Source organism: Microplitis mediator, chromosome 6 (assembly GCF_029852145.1).
Source record: "Microplitis mediator isolate UGA2020A chromosome 6, iyMicMedi2.1, whole genome shotgun sequence".
NCBI lineage: Eukaryota > Metazoa > Arthropoda > Insecta > Hymenoptera > Braconidae > Microplitis > Microplitis mediator.
The window spans coordinates 17,974,180-17,989,773 of NC_079974.1; the positions used below are offsets into that span (position 1 = coordinate 17,974,180).

The 15,594-nt window shown below is 29.4% G+C and overlaps 1 protein-coding gene across 8 annotated transcripts in view; it reads left to right on the forward strand.

Moving 5' to 3' along the window:
* The window catches only part of LOC130669397 (kinesin-like protein KIF13B), a 52,794-nt gene that overhangs the window by 32,912 nt on the left and 4,288 nt on the right, over positions 1-15,594 (forward strand). The window contains exons 4-14 of one of the 8 annotated variants that reach the window (XM_057472277.1): positions 740-1,008; positions 2,384-3,223; positions 3,383-3,632; positions 3,704-3,846; positions 4,006-4,353; positions 5,449-7,342; positions 7,422-7,597; positions 7,911-8,085; positions 8,364-8,387; positions 14,235-14,306; positions 14,696-14,841. In XM_057472277.1, coding sequence (XP_057328260.1) covers positions 740-1,008; positions 2,384-3,223; positions 3,383-3,632; positions 3,704-3,846; positions 4,006-4,353; positions 5,449-7,342; positions 7,422-7,597; positions 7,911-8,085; positions 8,364-8,387; positions 14,235-14,306; positions 14,696-14,841 — 4,337 coding nt within the window. Of the gene's footprint in view, positions 1-739; positions 1,009-2,383; positions 3,224-3,382; positions 3,633-3,703; positions 3,847-4,005; positions 4,354-5,448; positions 7,343-7,421; positions 7,598-7,910; positions 8,086-8,363; positions 8,388-11,458; positions 11,477-14,234; positions 14,307-14,695; positions 14,842-15,594 lie in introns of all 8 variants that reach the window. The other 7 variants (XM_057472279.1, XM_057472278.1, XM_057472283.1 and 4 more) reach the window with 7 other exon arrangements.

Consider the following 15,594-nt stretch of genomic DNA (forward strand, 5'->3'; position numbering starts at 1 on the left):
AGTAAAGTATTAATTTATTTAAAGAAAATAAATACGATCGTCTTTTTTCTCGCGTAATTTAAATGTAATTCGAATGATATAGATAAATCTATTTATCTCAATACTTGGCGATTAAAAAGAGTTTAAACTATGAAAAGGCACAAATTCAAGTCAAGACCTATCTAATGATACCAATTTCAATTACATTAACTAATTCTATCATATAGATATGGCGGGAACAAAATTTTCCTTATTCTCTTAATAACATAGATTACATTTCACATAATTATTGAATACTAAAGGAATAAAAACAAATTTTTAGTGTACCTGAAAATCGGAAAGTTTTTCGCGGAACGAAAATAAAAAATCAACATGAAAAGTAAAAAATTTACTAGATCTAGATTTCTGAAATGTTTTGCATGTCAACCGGCAATTGTAGCCACCGGCATTCACTACTGAAGTCACTTTTAAGCAGTGAAATTACATAAATTTTTTCATTTTTGTTGTGCAAAAAACGTTCCGATCTTTCGATCTTTACATAATTTTTAATAGTTTTTACCATAAATGAGAAGTCATTAACATTTTTCAATTGAGACTTTAGACTTTTGAAAAAGTTTAATAAAAAAAATTGAAAAGTGATTTTGGAATGTTTAAAACCCAACTTTTTTAATAAAATTTTGCCCCGTCCGTCCTCTATATTTATTATACAGAATAGTTTGTTATGAGCAGACATAACTTAGTACTTTTAATTTGACTTTAGGTTCTGGGAAGTCTTACACAATGATGGGTAGTGGTGACAACAAAGGCATAATCCCGCGACTGTGTGACAACCTCTTCGACATGATTGCGAAGCAACAAAGCTCGGAATTGAGTTACAAGGTCGAGGTCTCGTACATGGAAATTTATAATGAAAAGGTACACGATCTACTGGATCCAAAACCCAACAAGCAATCCCTCAAAGTCAGGGAGCACAATGTTTTAGGACCTTACGTTGATGGATTGAGTCAACTTGCTGTTACTTCCTATCAGGTGAGAGCATTATTTATTGACATCTCATAGATAAATAAAACTCTACAGTTTGTTAAACTATTCGGTGCCGTATTTAATTACTTAGGGTTTAAATTCTTTATATTTAAATAGTAAGTTGTATAATTGGCGCATAAAATTTTAGTATTCATGAATATTAAGTTTGAGATAGAAGTGGATTTAGTGTAGGGGAGAAAAGAGATAACATTAAAGAGGTTGTTTAATTATAAAGATACTAATTGCAGTCTAATGATAGACATGTAATGTAAGAATTTTTTAATTTAATAAGTAGTAATAAAATTAATTAGTTATTTTATTTTAATTATATTTATAAGATTTTAATTTAAATAATATTTAAAGCCATTTTCAGACAGTGTCTCTCTCCACTTTTTTAAAATATTCAAGGACTTTCAACATCCAAATTTTATTAATTACTTAAAAATGATTATAGAGTAATCGAAAAAAAGACGATTTGAAAAAAAATTACTTACAGTTGTTATCAATTAGGAGTTAAACGAAATTTGGTTCTTTTATTTTACAAAATTTGACGTTTTGAATTACAATATTGATTAGGGTGTTTCATTTAAAACCAACATTTTTTTTTTATCGAACACAAGAAAATTTTGTTGTTTATGTTGAGAGAAAAATTCCCTGAAAATTTCAACTCTTAATTTTAATTTCGAGTACTTCCTCTCGAGCATCAAAGTTTTCCCATTTAAAAAGCATGTAAATCAAATAACTTTTTTTTTTAAATTACTATAACTCAGCCCGATTTTAAGCTATCGTTTTGAAACCAGTTTTTATTTGTAAAGTATTTTGTTGCTTTTTAAAAGTGTATAAAACGGTTTTGGTCTAACTCGGTCCGTGTCGATTGTATCAGCTCCAAAAGTCAATTTTTTACTTTTTTTCATTTATTTTTGTTAATAGTGAAGAAACGGCTCATCTTACAAAAAATATGCATAGGACCAATCTTTTAGGAAATTTTGTCCTCTACAAAATTGCTCATGACACTTATACTGCTAAAGTGCACTGTTCATGAGATACATGCATTTTAACATTTTACAGTAAAAAAAATTGTAAGCTTACTATAGTACTAATTTTAAAAAAAAAAGTTATTCAATTTTACCGAAATTTTTTTACCGAAATTTTTTTACCAGATTTTGTTCAACTCCTGAACGGGTGACTGTGTATTTATTTACTCCCCTGGAATAAAATTCACTCCGAAATAAAATCCGTAATTATTCCGAATTCATTCCTGATTTTTTCTAGTATACGTTGTCCTTTTTTCAATTAATTAATGGAAAAAGTGGGGGGGGGGGTGACACTGTCTGAGAGTATCCATAAGTATATTAATTAATAAATATCATATTTGTTTCAGGATATCGACAATTTAATGACTGAAGGAAATAAATCTCGGACAGTGGCAGCGACAAATATGAATTCCGAGAGCTCACGTTCGCATGCTGTATTTTCAGTGATCCTCACGCAAACATTGACCGACATGCGGAGTGGCGTAACCGGTGAAAAGGTGTCACGTATGAGTTTAGTAGATTTGGCCGGTAGTGAGAGAGCCGTTAAAACCGGAGCTGTCGGTGATCGACTTAAAGAAGGCAGTAATATTAATAAATCATTAACAACATTGGGTCTAGTCATCTCAAAATTAGCAGATCAGAATTCCGGTGGTAAAAATCGTGATAAATTTGTACCCTATCGTGATTCTGTTTTAACATGGCTGTTGAAAGATAATTTGGGTGGAAACAGTAAAACCGTAATGGTGGCCACAATATCACCGGCAGCTGATAATTATGAGGAAACATTATCAACGCTGCGGTATGCCGATCGTGCTAAGAGAATAGTTAATCATGCTGTTGTTAATGAGGATCCCAATGCCAGAATAATCCGGGAATTGCGTCAAGAGGTTGAAGCGCTCAAAGAAATGCTGCTGCACGCTACTGGTCAGGGTCTGGCGGTTGGTCAGCGACGCACTGACCTGACGGAAAAAATATCCGCGTCCGAGCGATTGATGAAGGAAATGTCCCAGACTTGGGAGGAGAAATTAGTTAAGACTGAACGACTACAGCACGAACGACAGCACGCGCTCGAGAAAATGGGAATAAGTGTCCAGGCGTCGGGAATTCAAGTGGAAAAAAATAAATTTTATCTAGTTAATTTGAATGACGACCCCAGTCTCAATGAGCTCTTGGTTTATTATTTAAAGGTCAGTTATTTATTTATCTTCATAAAGTGGATTCAAAGTATCAGTGATTTATTATTTATCTTCAACTGTCTCTTGAAACTGTTTCCTTGAATAATTAAATTACTAATGGCATTGTCTTGGTTTAAATATTTATTTATCGATCCGGATTTTATATTTCAGGAAAAGACTTTAGTCGGCGGTAGATCAGCGACGACAGAACAGGATATTCAATTACACGGGCTGGGTATTTTACCTGAGCACTGTGTAATAACTATCGAGGACTCAGCTCTCTACATGACACCTCTAAATGGAGCCAGATGTTTTGTAAATGGTAGTCAGGTTGTAGAAAAAACTCCATTATTACACGGGGACAGAATTGTATGGGGTAATCACCATTTCTTCCGAGTAAATTGTCCTCGCAGTGCGACCGGTAATTTTATATATTTTTATAAACTACATAAAAATCTCTACTAAGTTTATTAATGCCGTCGTTTACTTCAGCTATCAGCAGTGAACCTCAGACACCGGCTCAAAATATTGACTACAACTTTGCCAAGGAGGAACTGATGTTAAATGAACTTTCAAACGATCCCATCCAACGAGCTATTGCGCGCCTAGAGAGGCAGCACGAAGAAGATAAACAGGTAAAATTTTTATATGTAATTTTTTATAGCTGGTACTTGACTAACTTTTAACTCACACTTAATTTCTTGCTGTCGTCAACTCGACTCGGCTCAATTTTCTCTTATTTTTTTTTACATATATATGTAATGTATAGATCTTAATCTTGGTTGTTGCATTAGGTCGCTCTTGAGAAACAGCGTCTGGAGTACGAACGTCAGTTTCAGCAGCTGCGCAACATTTTATCCCCGTCTACTCCCTACTCTCCTTATGTACCTTATGACCCACTAAGAGGTAGTCACAGTGGTAAACTACCCGCCTGCACACCAACAACACAAATGCGAGTTGAAAAGTGGGCCCAGGAACGCGATGAAATGTTTAAACGCAGTCTTGGACAATTAAAAACTGATATACTTAAAGCCAACTCATTAGTACAAGAAGCGAATTTCCTGGCTGAGGAAATGGATAAGCAAACTAAGTTCAGTGTTACCCTACAGATACCTCCGTATAATTTAAGTCCTAATCGAAAGGTAATAATCAATCAATCAATCAATTTATTTGTTTGGATATTTGGTAATTATATCGAAGTGGGGCTGCCTACATTTTTTGCGATAAAAAGAAATGTATGTGAATTACGGACTTCGGTTTGGTGCCATTTTTTTCAGATTTTCTGTGGATTTTTTAATCTTCATTGATAATTGGTCGAAAAATTGAATTACCTACTTTTTTTTTCACTTTTGTATCTAAAATTTTGATGTACCTGAAGATCGGAACGTTTTTCACGCAACGAAAATGAAAATAATTCATGAAATTTGTGTCTAAAGGCGACTTAAGGGGTAGTTAGGGGCGGCCTGTCATTTTCGGGTGACGTGTGAAACATTTCCGAAATCTAGATCCAGTAGATTTTTTACTTTTCATTTCTTTTTTCTTATTTTCGTTCCACGAAAAACGTTCCGATCTTTAGGTACATAAATTTTGTATTTTTTTTAGTTTTTCAAGTATTTTTCTATCACAACTATTTTCTGGGTTATTATCATATTTTTTTTCGTAAAGTACATTAAAAACTTCGATATCTTAATTTGGACGGATTTTATAAAACATCAAAAATAAACTTTTTGTTTTTTTTTTTTATTTTTTACATATATTAGGTCTGAAATATTTTTTTACTTTTTTTTAAATTTCTGTATGAAAAATAATTTTTTTCACTTTTTTTTTTTCAACAGAAAACATAAAAAATAAGCTTTTTTTTTTTTTACAAATCCGTCCAAATTAAGATATCGAAATGGTCTTGGCGCCATTTTCTTCAGTTTTTAATGGACTTTACAAAAAAAATATGATAATAACCCAAAAAATAATTTTGAGTGAAAAATCATTGAAAAACTAAAAAAACTACAAAATTTTCAATCAAGAAGTGAAAAAAAAATATATTATCCAATTTTTTTGGATAAATGTCAATACACTCTCATAAATCCGCCGAAAAGCTGAAAAAGCCCCACTTCTATATAATTACCGAACATTTTTATTTAAATTATTGTTTGTCTTATTTATTTGTTTGTTTGTGTTGTGTTGTTATGTTTTGTTTTATTTGTTTTTCGTTTTTTTCCATCACACTCTTGGATATTTAGAGTGTATTTTTTCAGCGCGGTGCGTTTGTTAGTGAACCGGCGATTCTGGTAAAACGTGCGAACATGGGAAGTCAAGTCTGGACGATGGAGAAGCTGGAGAACAAATTGATCGACATGCGGGACATGTACGAAGAAAAAAAATACAACAATAATAGTCTGCCGCGATTGCCAGCAGTAAAAGATGAAGTGCCGGGAAAAACTCAGGACCCGTTTTACGAATCACAAGAGAATCATAATCTCATTGGAGTAGCAAACATATTTCTCGAGGTTCTATTTCACGATGTGAGGCTTAATTATCACACGCCGATAATCAGTCAACAGGGAGAAGTCGCTGGTCGGCTTCAGGTTGAGATAAGCCGAGTAAGTGGACAGTTTCCCCAGGACAGAATATGCGAAGCTGCTTCTGAAACCTCTGGCTCGGATTCAGGTTCATCTGAGCACGAGGACGACACGGGAACAAGCCAGATAACGTGTCGCGTGACAATTAAACAAGCCAGCGGACTCCCACTCTCACTAAGTCACTTTGTCTTCTGTCAATACACATTTTGGGGTCATCCTGAACCAATTGTCGTACCGCCGGTTGTCAATCCAGATTTACCAGCGACCAATTGCACTACAACCAATATTAATACCACTACCACAACTCCAAATCAACGTGACTCAATGACGTTTCAATTTAATCACACAAAAGACTTGACCGTACCCGTTAATGAAGAATTCATGGAACATTGCTCAGAAGGTGCACTAAGTATTGAAGTCTGGGGACACAGAAGCGCTGGTTTTTCGCGAAGTAAACCCGGATGGGAAGTAGAACAACAGTTAGCCAAAGCACGGTCCCTCGCTGACCGCTGGTCGGAATTGACGAGGAAAATTCAATTGTGGGTTGAAATACAAGAGCTGAATGAACAGGGTGAGTATTCACCCGTCGAAGTTGTCATGAAACCCGACGCAATGACCGGTGGGGTTTATCAACTACGTCAGGGACAGCAGCGTAGGATACAAGTACGAGTTAAACCCGTAAAAAATTCTGGTACGCTGCCCATAATATGTCAGTCTGTGCTAGACATAGCAGTCGGAAGTGTATCCGTACGCAACCGCTACCAAGTCCCACTGGACAGTTATCAAGACGAGGATTTAAATGTCCTAAGGGAAAAATGGAGCGACGCGTTGATGAGGCGACGGCAGTACCTGGATCAGCACATTCAGAAGTTGATAAACAAAAAAAATAAAACTGACCAAGATGGCGAGCGCGAGCAAAGTTTAGTTGACCAGTGGGTTAATTTAACTGAAGAACGTAATGCCGTATTAGTACCAGCAGCAGGTTCTGGTATACCCGGGGCTCCTGCTGACTGGAACCCACCTCCTGGTATGGAGCCACACATTCCCGTACTATTTCTTGATCTCAACGCCGACGATTTGTCGACACACCAGTCTGGTGAAGAAGTTTCCATTACCGGTTTGAATTCCATAATATCTAAAGAACATGGTAATAAATTTTTTACACTACCGATAATACGTCATTTAGAAAAAGACGTATGCGCTATTGCGGCATGGGACTCTAGTATACACGACGACGTTCATTTAAATCGCGTTACCGATACCAATGAGCGGGTATTTTTAATATTAAAAACAACCGTCCGATTGTCACATCCAGCGCAGATGGACCTCGTGCTGCGGAAAAGACTTGCGCTTAATATATACAAAAGACAAAGCATTGCTGATAGATTATTTAAGAGAATCGTACGTACTGACTGTCTGACCCAGACGGGAGTAACTTACGAAGTTGTTTCCAATATACCAAAGGCTAGCGAAGAGCTAGAGGACCGCGAAAGCTTGGCGCAGATTGCCGCCAGTGGCGAAGACAGTGGACTGTGCGATGGAGAGACTTATATTGGTAAGTTATTTACCCGATTACTTAAATTTAAAATAATCATTATCTTTAGTATTAATGAAATTAATTAATTAATTAATAGAAAAATATACAAGAGGTGTTTCGGCAGTCGAAAGCATCTTGACACTAGATCGATTGAGACAAAACGTCGCAGTTAAAGAACTACTTCAGGCACAGGGTCAACCATTGATGCGCAAGACAGCCAGCGTACCAAACTTTTCGCAGGTACTTCTGCCACTTCGTCGTCTTGGACGCACTGTAATGCTTACTCACTTATTTTTATAATTTTCAATGCTGGTTTTTTCACTTTAGTTTGCATCGTCAAATGGACTATTATTTTATGCACACTAACAATTCAAAAAAATTAATCTTTAATTATTTATTTACTTTAATTACCTCAATCTTTATTTTACTAATTATTTATTTATTTAACTTTGCACTCTTCTGGCACTGGTCTGTCTCTCCCTCAATCTGACTCTCATTAAACGTTGCAAACGTTTTTTTTACTGACTTATCTTTACTGATCCAATATTTTTTCTGTTTGTTTTTAAAATTAAAAACAATAAATTAGATAATGAGATTCGACACCTCCATGGAAACGCTGAGTGTCACGCGCTCAGAAAGTGTAACTGATCTCAATTCGGAGCTTAATGGCCTACCTCATCACCCAAGACGGGCGTCAGTTGGACACACGAGAAATGACGACAGTCTTCTTAACACGACACCATTGAAACCATTCGGAATCGGTAAGTCATTTATTTATTTATTTATTAAAAATATAAATATAATTACCATATATGTAGGTAGTAAAATTACTACAAGTAACATAAAAAATTATTATGAATTTAAAATAATTTTCTATCGTACTCTCTATTGTCAATTTAATCGGACGTCATAAAATTTTATTTTTCACCACAAAAATAACAATTTAAAAAATAAACAATGGGAATACATTAATTTGTTGATATTATATTTTTTCTCTAATTACTTTTGTTACTAAAAAAAAAAAAATACTCAACGGTAGTGACACAAGTACTGCAGCGAAAAGGTAATTTTATAAATAAAATCACTATGATTATAATTGCTGCATACACTGCATTATTATATTGGTTTACACGTGGCAGCGCTGCGTTTATTCCTTAATTAAATTGTCTCTTTTATTGATATTTACATTGGTATCTTTTTTTTTATTTTTTTTTTTAATTAATTAATATTAATTGATAGTTTACGCTGTGCTGCCAATTTTGAGGTAGCATTTATTTTAAAAATCTAAATAAATTAAATTTGCTCGGTAGCTTTATTGCGAACGTTTTACACTTTTTATTAACACTAGTACAATAATAAATTATTTAACACATTTCATTATTTTTAACAATTAAACAAATCTATTAATTTTTTTATTTAAATAATTAACTCTTTAATTATTTTAGAAAAATTAATTGGCTCGAAGTATTTATTAATAAATAATTTTAAAAAATTTTAAGTAAAAGAAAAAGTTTTGGTTAATAGATTAAAGAGTTGAATATTTAAAAGTGCATTTTACATAATTAAAATATGAATAATAATTAGGATTAATTCATTAATTCATCAAATTATGCTTTGTTTTATTATATTAATTAAAAATATAATAAATTTATAAATTAAACGGCTTGTTTTTGAAATGTTTGCTTATGCTGTGTTTCAAATTATCTATAACCCTGTTATGATTGATTGATTAATTACTCAACTAACTAATTAATAAACATGTAATATATTTATTATTTTATTATTTATTTTGTTTATAATTTCAAGTCGCGTTTTCAATATTTTTTAGTATCTTTAACAAGCCGTGTTTATTTTTTTTGGTTTTGTCTTATGAAAATTCTCATTTCATTCACCACGCACTTGCATTTCTCATGTAAACAAAATTATATACCACAGGTTTACATGAGAAAAAATATTTAATCACGTATAGAATTTACACATAATAAGTATCTTTTTTAATTAATTATAGATAATTAATTTATAAAGTAACTTATTTGTAATTTAAATTTCACATTTGGATATTAATTTTGTTGTAATAATAACAGACAGGGGTGTGGGAATGGTTCGAATTTACGAATTATTCGAGACTTTATAATATAAAGTAGTCGTAAGTTTTCGAATAATTTGAAAATTTACTAATAATTTAAATTTTCTTTTGAACGACTTAAAATTATGAAATTTTTTTCCAATAATTCAAATTTTTGTCGGAGGTAAATAGAGCTTAGACACAAATTTACGAGATAATTACTTTTGATTACTTTAAAAAACTAAACTCTCTATTAAATAAAAATTTAATATTCGGAAGCTGATCACAATTTTCTTAATTCAAATCGAACAATTCGAAAAGTTACAAATAATTTGAAAGTTTTCAAATTATTTAATTTTGAATGTCAAGTAGCACAGAGACAACTCTAAGATGTCTTTTGAAAGGACAAGACAAATTTTTTTGTGTCTCAAAGCCAAGTATTTTTATGCAAGTAAGACAGATGTCGGTTCTAGGAGTCACAGAAAATTTTTGTTCTTTTTTCCGCCTTAAAAAAGTCAAGTAGAGAATCGTTTGACAATTATTTGTAATTTACTTTTTGTCGTCACTTGTATCAAGTCTTTTAAGCGGATATTTTTTCGGTGACATAAATTTCTGTTTATTTTGGTGCCTTATTGACATGTCAAAAAAAAACCTGCGGATAATAAAGCCTAAGTGACAGAAATGATATTTAAAATAATCGCCTCCGCTAAAGGCTACTCTAGTAGAAGGGTCTTGCATAGAGATGTTACAAGTTTATAGAGTCCCGATACCACGTTCTCTGTTTTCTATATTTCATCATCCGTCATATGCTGTCATAGCGCAGAAGAAATTATAAAATAACAATCTAGTCTTCTGACTCTTAAAAAGTATTATTGCTAAATTTAACTGATAATTTATCGCTAATACCAATTTTATTAAGAATAGTTTAACTATTACAGTTTGTTTAACCCGTAGGCTTTATTACCCTACCGTAGTAAAATAAGGCCTATTCGTATGGTTTTTGTAAAAGTTTAATTTTTTGTTTGTTTGTGGTATAAATTACCATTACTTCATTATATTTTATGGCTAATGTATTGAAATAAAGATTAATGATGATACTGAAGTTAGCAGACGTCTAGTAATTTTTGAATTTTTTTTCAGACGATAAACCATAAAAAAAAAATGTTTTAAAAAATTGCACTTGTAGTTTTTTAAATTTTCTACATGTGCATAATTTCATTTTATTTCTTTGCGATTGATTTTTTGAAAAACAAAAATTCAAAAATTTTCAAATGTCTGCTAACTTCAGGATCATAGATTAATGATACATTTCGATAATTAAATGCAATATTTTCGATTCTAATCAAAATCTCCCTTACCTAGGCCTTATTACCCACCAGTACCTAAGATGTCACAGAGCCAAGTCTGCTACTTGGGATACTTGGCTTTGTAACATCTTTAAGATAGAAATTTTGAAGCGGTTTTTTAACCTGTCGATAAGGCACCAAAATTTGACATCTTAAAGTTGTCTCTACTAGGGATTATTCGCAAATTTAAATTATTTGATTCGAACACGATTCGCTTACCCCTAAATAATAAATGACAGCTTTTATTATCACATTTTTATGTTTAAAAAAAGAAAAAAAAAACTTGCACTAATGCAAGCATACATAATAATTACCATGCTTAGTATCACTTAATTCACTACTTTTTTTAAATTTTTAAAACCAAAATAAATTATACTTTTATTAATAACAATTAAAAATACTACTTAAACAATTAATAAAAATAAATTTTTAAAGCATGGCTATTGTCATCTTGTCAATTTGGCCTATAGTATTTTTGGCACCCGGACAATAATGCTCTACCACTTTAAAAAAATTTAAAAAAACAACTCATACAATCACTTTAAATATTAATTACCAATACAATTTATTAAATTCCTATAATTATTAAAATAAAACCAAACTGACACAAAATTTATTTACAATAACATAATAATTAATAAATTAATTAATTTTACTGTATTACTTATCTGTTCCTCTGTTTAATCCTACGTCTACTTCTACTACTATTTTGGCCCACCCAAGGCTCCATTCTCAACTCAGGTAAAAAATGGAGTCTTGATTTGATATTTAATTATCGGCATTAAAAAACGACGGCGATTGATATTATTAATAATAATAATAAGTCATTAAATTTAAATAATAAATTTATCGTGAGTGGTTGAGTCTGTTGTTATGCCTATTCAGCATTTTTTACTTTTTTTTTAAATTAATGCCTTGCTTGCAATTATCAACGTTTAGAAAATAAATATTTTTTATTAATTAATTAATTAAATAAATTTATAAATTCTGATGATTTTGAAGTTAACAGACAATTAGCAATTTGCGGATTTTTTTTTTTCACTAGCCGATTACAAAAAAAAATGCACTTGTAAGAAATTTAAAAAAACTACACGGAAAAAAATGATGGTCAAAATTTTAATAGTTTGTAGTTTATTTTTGACTTAAAATTAGTATATTTGTATACTAATATCAAACCAGGATCATTATATATTACAAAATGGCTATTATTTATATTCAAATTTGATACACATAGAAGAGCAAAATTTGTAATTTCGTATATTAAAATTAATATGAAAAAGAATCGATAAATTGGTATCTACAGTTATTTATTACTATTCAAATAAACCTAGAGAATTAAAAATATTTACCACTTATTCGACTTATGTATATAATAAATTAATTTATAATAACGAAAAAATAACATTTTAGATTAATTATTAGTCAATGGGATAGAATTTATAAAATAAGAGTTGAAAGTTTTCGGTATTTTTATGAGCAAAAAATCAGTATATCTAGTATACTAATTTTTCATTTTATTATTTACCACTTATTCAATTTATGTATATTGTAAATTAATTTATAATGATGAATATATGATATTTTAAGCTAATAATTGATCAATGATATCGAATTTATAAAATAAAAGTTAGTAACTTTTGCAATTTTTCGGCTGGAAAAATCAGTATCTAAGATAGCAATTCTTAATTTGACCAATCATTACTTTTTAATAGATGTATGCCATATATTAATTAACTTTCACTAATTAGTCACGTATTTATGTACCTAAAAGTAATAATATTTACTTACTTTTTGAAATAATTGATAGTAGTTTTTAGGAATCTACAAAAATTAGTAAACTACTTTGTATTAAGTATATAATAGTACTAATTATTGATAACAGATTCCACTTTTTACTATTATTTATTAATTTTTAATATTCTGTTTTTTCCGTGTATGGGTAACATTTTCTAAAATATTTTTTTTTCTGTAATTTGTCGTTTTAAAAAAAAAACCCAAAATTAAAAAACGTCTGCTGACTTCGGTATCATGAATTTTGATTTTTTAAAATTCTAAAATTCTAAACATTGACAAGTAATTTAAAAATATTAATTGCAAACAATTGTTCAGCTATTCACGACTTATGCATGCACGCTTGTATTCAAAAACAATAATAATATTCTTTTTTAATTTTACTAGAAAAAAAATTCGCTTAATTAAACAATAATTAATTGTGTTGCTTAATAAACTTTAATTGAAAAATCTATTCACAAAAGTCTAGACACCAAATTAATTATCTTTTTTATTTTTAATTAAAAAGCTAATTAACGCAACTTTAATTATTCTCACGTCAATGTTCATTTTATTTATCTCACTTTGTATTGACATTTATTTAATAATAAAACTCATATCGAGTTAATTATTTCAACTTAATGAGGTTTTCAACAGCAATTTGGTTTGTAGAGTAAACATTCATTTATATTTCATATCAACCAAACAATAACAATTAATCTAATTAAATAATAATCATAATAATAATAAGTTTTAGTTTAAAGTCAAATTTAAAACATTGACGTTTTTTTTTTTTTTTTATGATTGTCGGTTAATTTTTACAGAATAAATTTGCTTGGATGTGCATGAAGTTACAAGTTAGAAAAATTTTTTAAATTGCATCGCATGTAAAATTGTGATAATTAGACAATTTGTGTAATAACATTTAATTAATTAACAAAAATATTATTAAATAAATATTCTTTTTTGACTTTAAACTAACAGTTAATAATAATGATGCTGACAGAAGCACTAGTTTAAGAAATTTATTTATTTTCAGTAAACAAAATACTGACAGGAAAAAATAAAAAAATTCATGTGATTAATTTTGAAAAATTATCGGGTTTTTTTTCTAATAATTTTTATGATGACAATTAACTTAGTAATTAAAAGCATCTAATTGTCAGATCACTGTCAGCATCATTAGTAATAGATCCTGATAATTAGACAATTAACAATTTTTGGATTTTTTTTTCAACGAATCTATTAAAAAAAACTAAAAATATGCACTTGTAGAAAATTAACAAAACTATAAGTGCAATTTTTCAAAATATTTTTTTTTTTGTAATGAGTCGTGGAAAAAATTCAAAAATTATTAGACGTCTAACTTCAGTATCAAATAATAATGAGTGTGAATGTAGCAGATATGAGACAAATTTTAAATTATAAATAAAAGAAAAAAAAAATGCACATCGATTTTCAAATCTTATAAAAGCGAATTTTTTAATTTTTATTCGATCTCCATTTTGTTTGTATTTATTTAAAAATGTCTGCTATATTTACAACCGTAAATAATAAAAAATAAAGTAAATGTTAGATTTAGATTTAAAAAATATTTTAGAAATTGATAAATAAATCTGACATTTATTTTATAAATAATAATAATAAAATCCAAAAACAAATTAACTAACTTACTAACAAAAAAGGCTTTCTTTTAATGTTTATAACTGAAACGTTTGTCTCCTTTCAGCGAGACCAACTTTTCTGAATCTCAATCCAAACATCTCACTGACACGTGTGCAACAATCCACCTCTTCCAAGTGTAGGTGACACTTGCTTGGTGTTGTAGAATTTTCTTTTCATTTTATTTTTCTTTCCTTTTGTTTCATTATTTGTTTAATTATTTACCTTTATTTCATTTCATTTTGTTTATTTTTAAAATTATATTATTTCATTATCGTAGAATGCTTATTCACTAAAAAAAACTAGAGCTTATAGCAAACTCACTATTTATTTTTTAAGACCAATTTTATTATTTTTATTTTTATTTTTACTTTTATTTCAGCGCAGTTATTTTATTTATTTTATTGTTTAAGATAAAATAAAATAAATAGTGAATAGATTAATAGATTATTGTTTTAGTCTTTAGATGGAAGATTAAAATATTTATATAATGTCATATTTATTTTGTTATTTATTTAATTATTTAAGCATCACCAAATATGACCGGTAAGTTGGGTCTGCGTATGACGACATTACATGAAGAAACGTCACACAGCAATCATCCGGTATCTCCGATCCAAGATGACGATGAAGAGAAAAGTGATGCTGATTATTCTGAGTATGAAGCATACAAGGTACTTTTTTTTTATTAATAACGCAACCGCAAGTTGCTAATTAATTAATTAACTCATTACAGCATGTCCGCTATATCAGCCATCAAATTTTTTTTATTTTATGGTAAAAAAATTTTTAGTTCTACTAATTTTTTTACTCTAGATCAAGTTTAATTTTTTTTTAATTTCCCGCGAAAAATTTCATAATTTCAAAAATTATAAATTTAAAAAAAATGATTCAAAATGAGCTCAAAAGAAATTTTTATTTTAGTAATCTTTTATTCTAGATCAAGTTTAATTTTTTTTTAATTTCCCGCCAAACATTTCATATTTTCAAAAATTATAAATTTAAAAAAAATTATTCAAAATGAACTCAAAAAATTTTTCATTTTAGTAATTTTTTATTCTAGATTAAGTTTAATTTTTTTTTTTAATTTCCCGCCAAAAATTTCATATTTTCAAAAATTATAAATTTAAAAAAAATTATTCAAAATGAACTCAAAAAAAAATTTTTATTTTAGTAATTTTTTATTCTAGATCAATTTTAATGTTTTTTAAAATTGCCCGCCAAAAATTTCAAATTTAAAAAAATTATAAGTTTTAATAAAATTTTTAAAAAATCGTATGCGTTTTTTTTTCTCAATTTTATCAAAATGACCTCAAAAATTTTTTTTCTAGTAATTTTTTATTCTAAATCAAGTGAAATGTTTTTAAATTGCCCGGGAAAAATTTAAAATTAAAAAAAAAGTTGAATGCATTATTTTTTTCAAATTT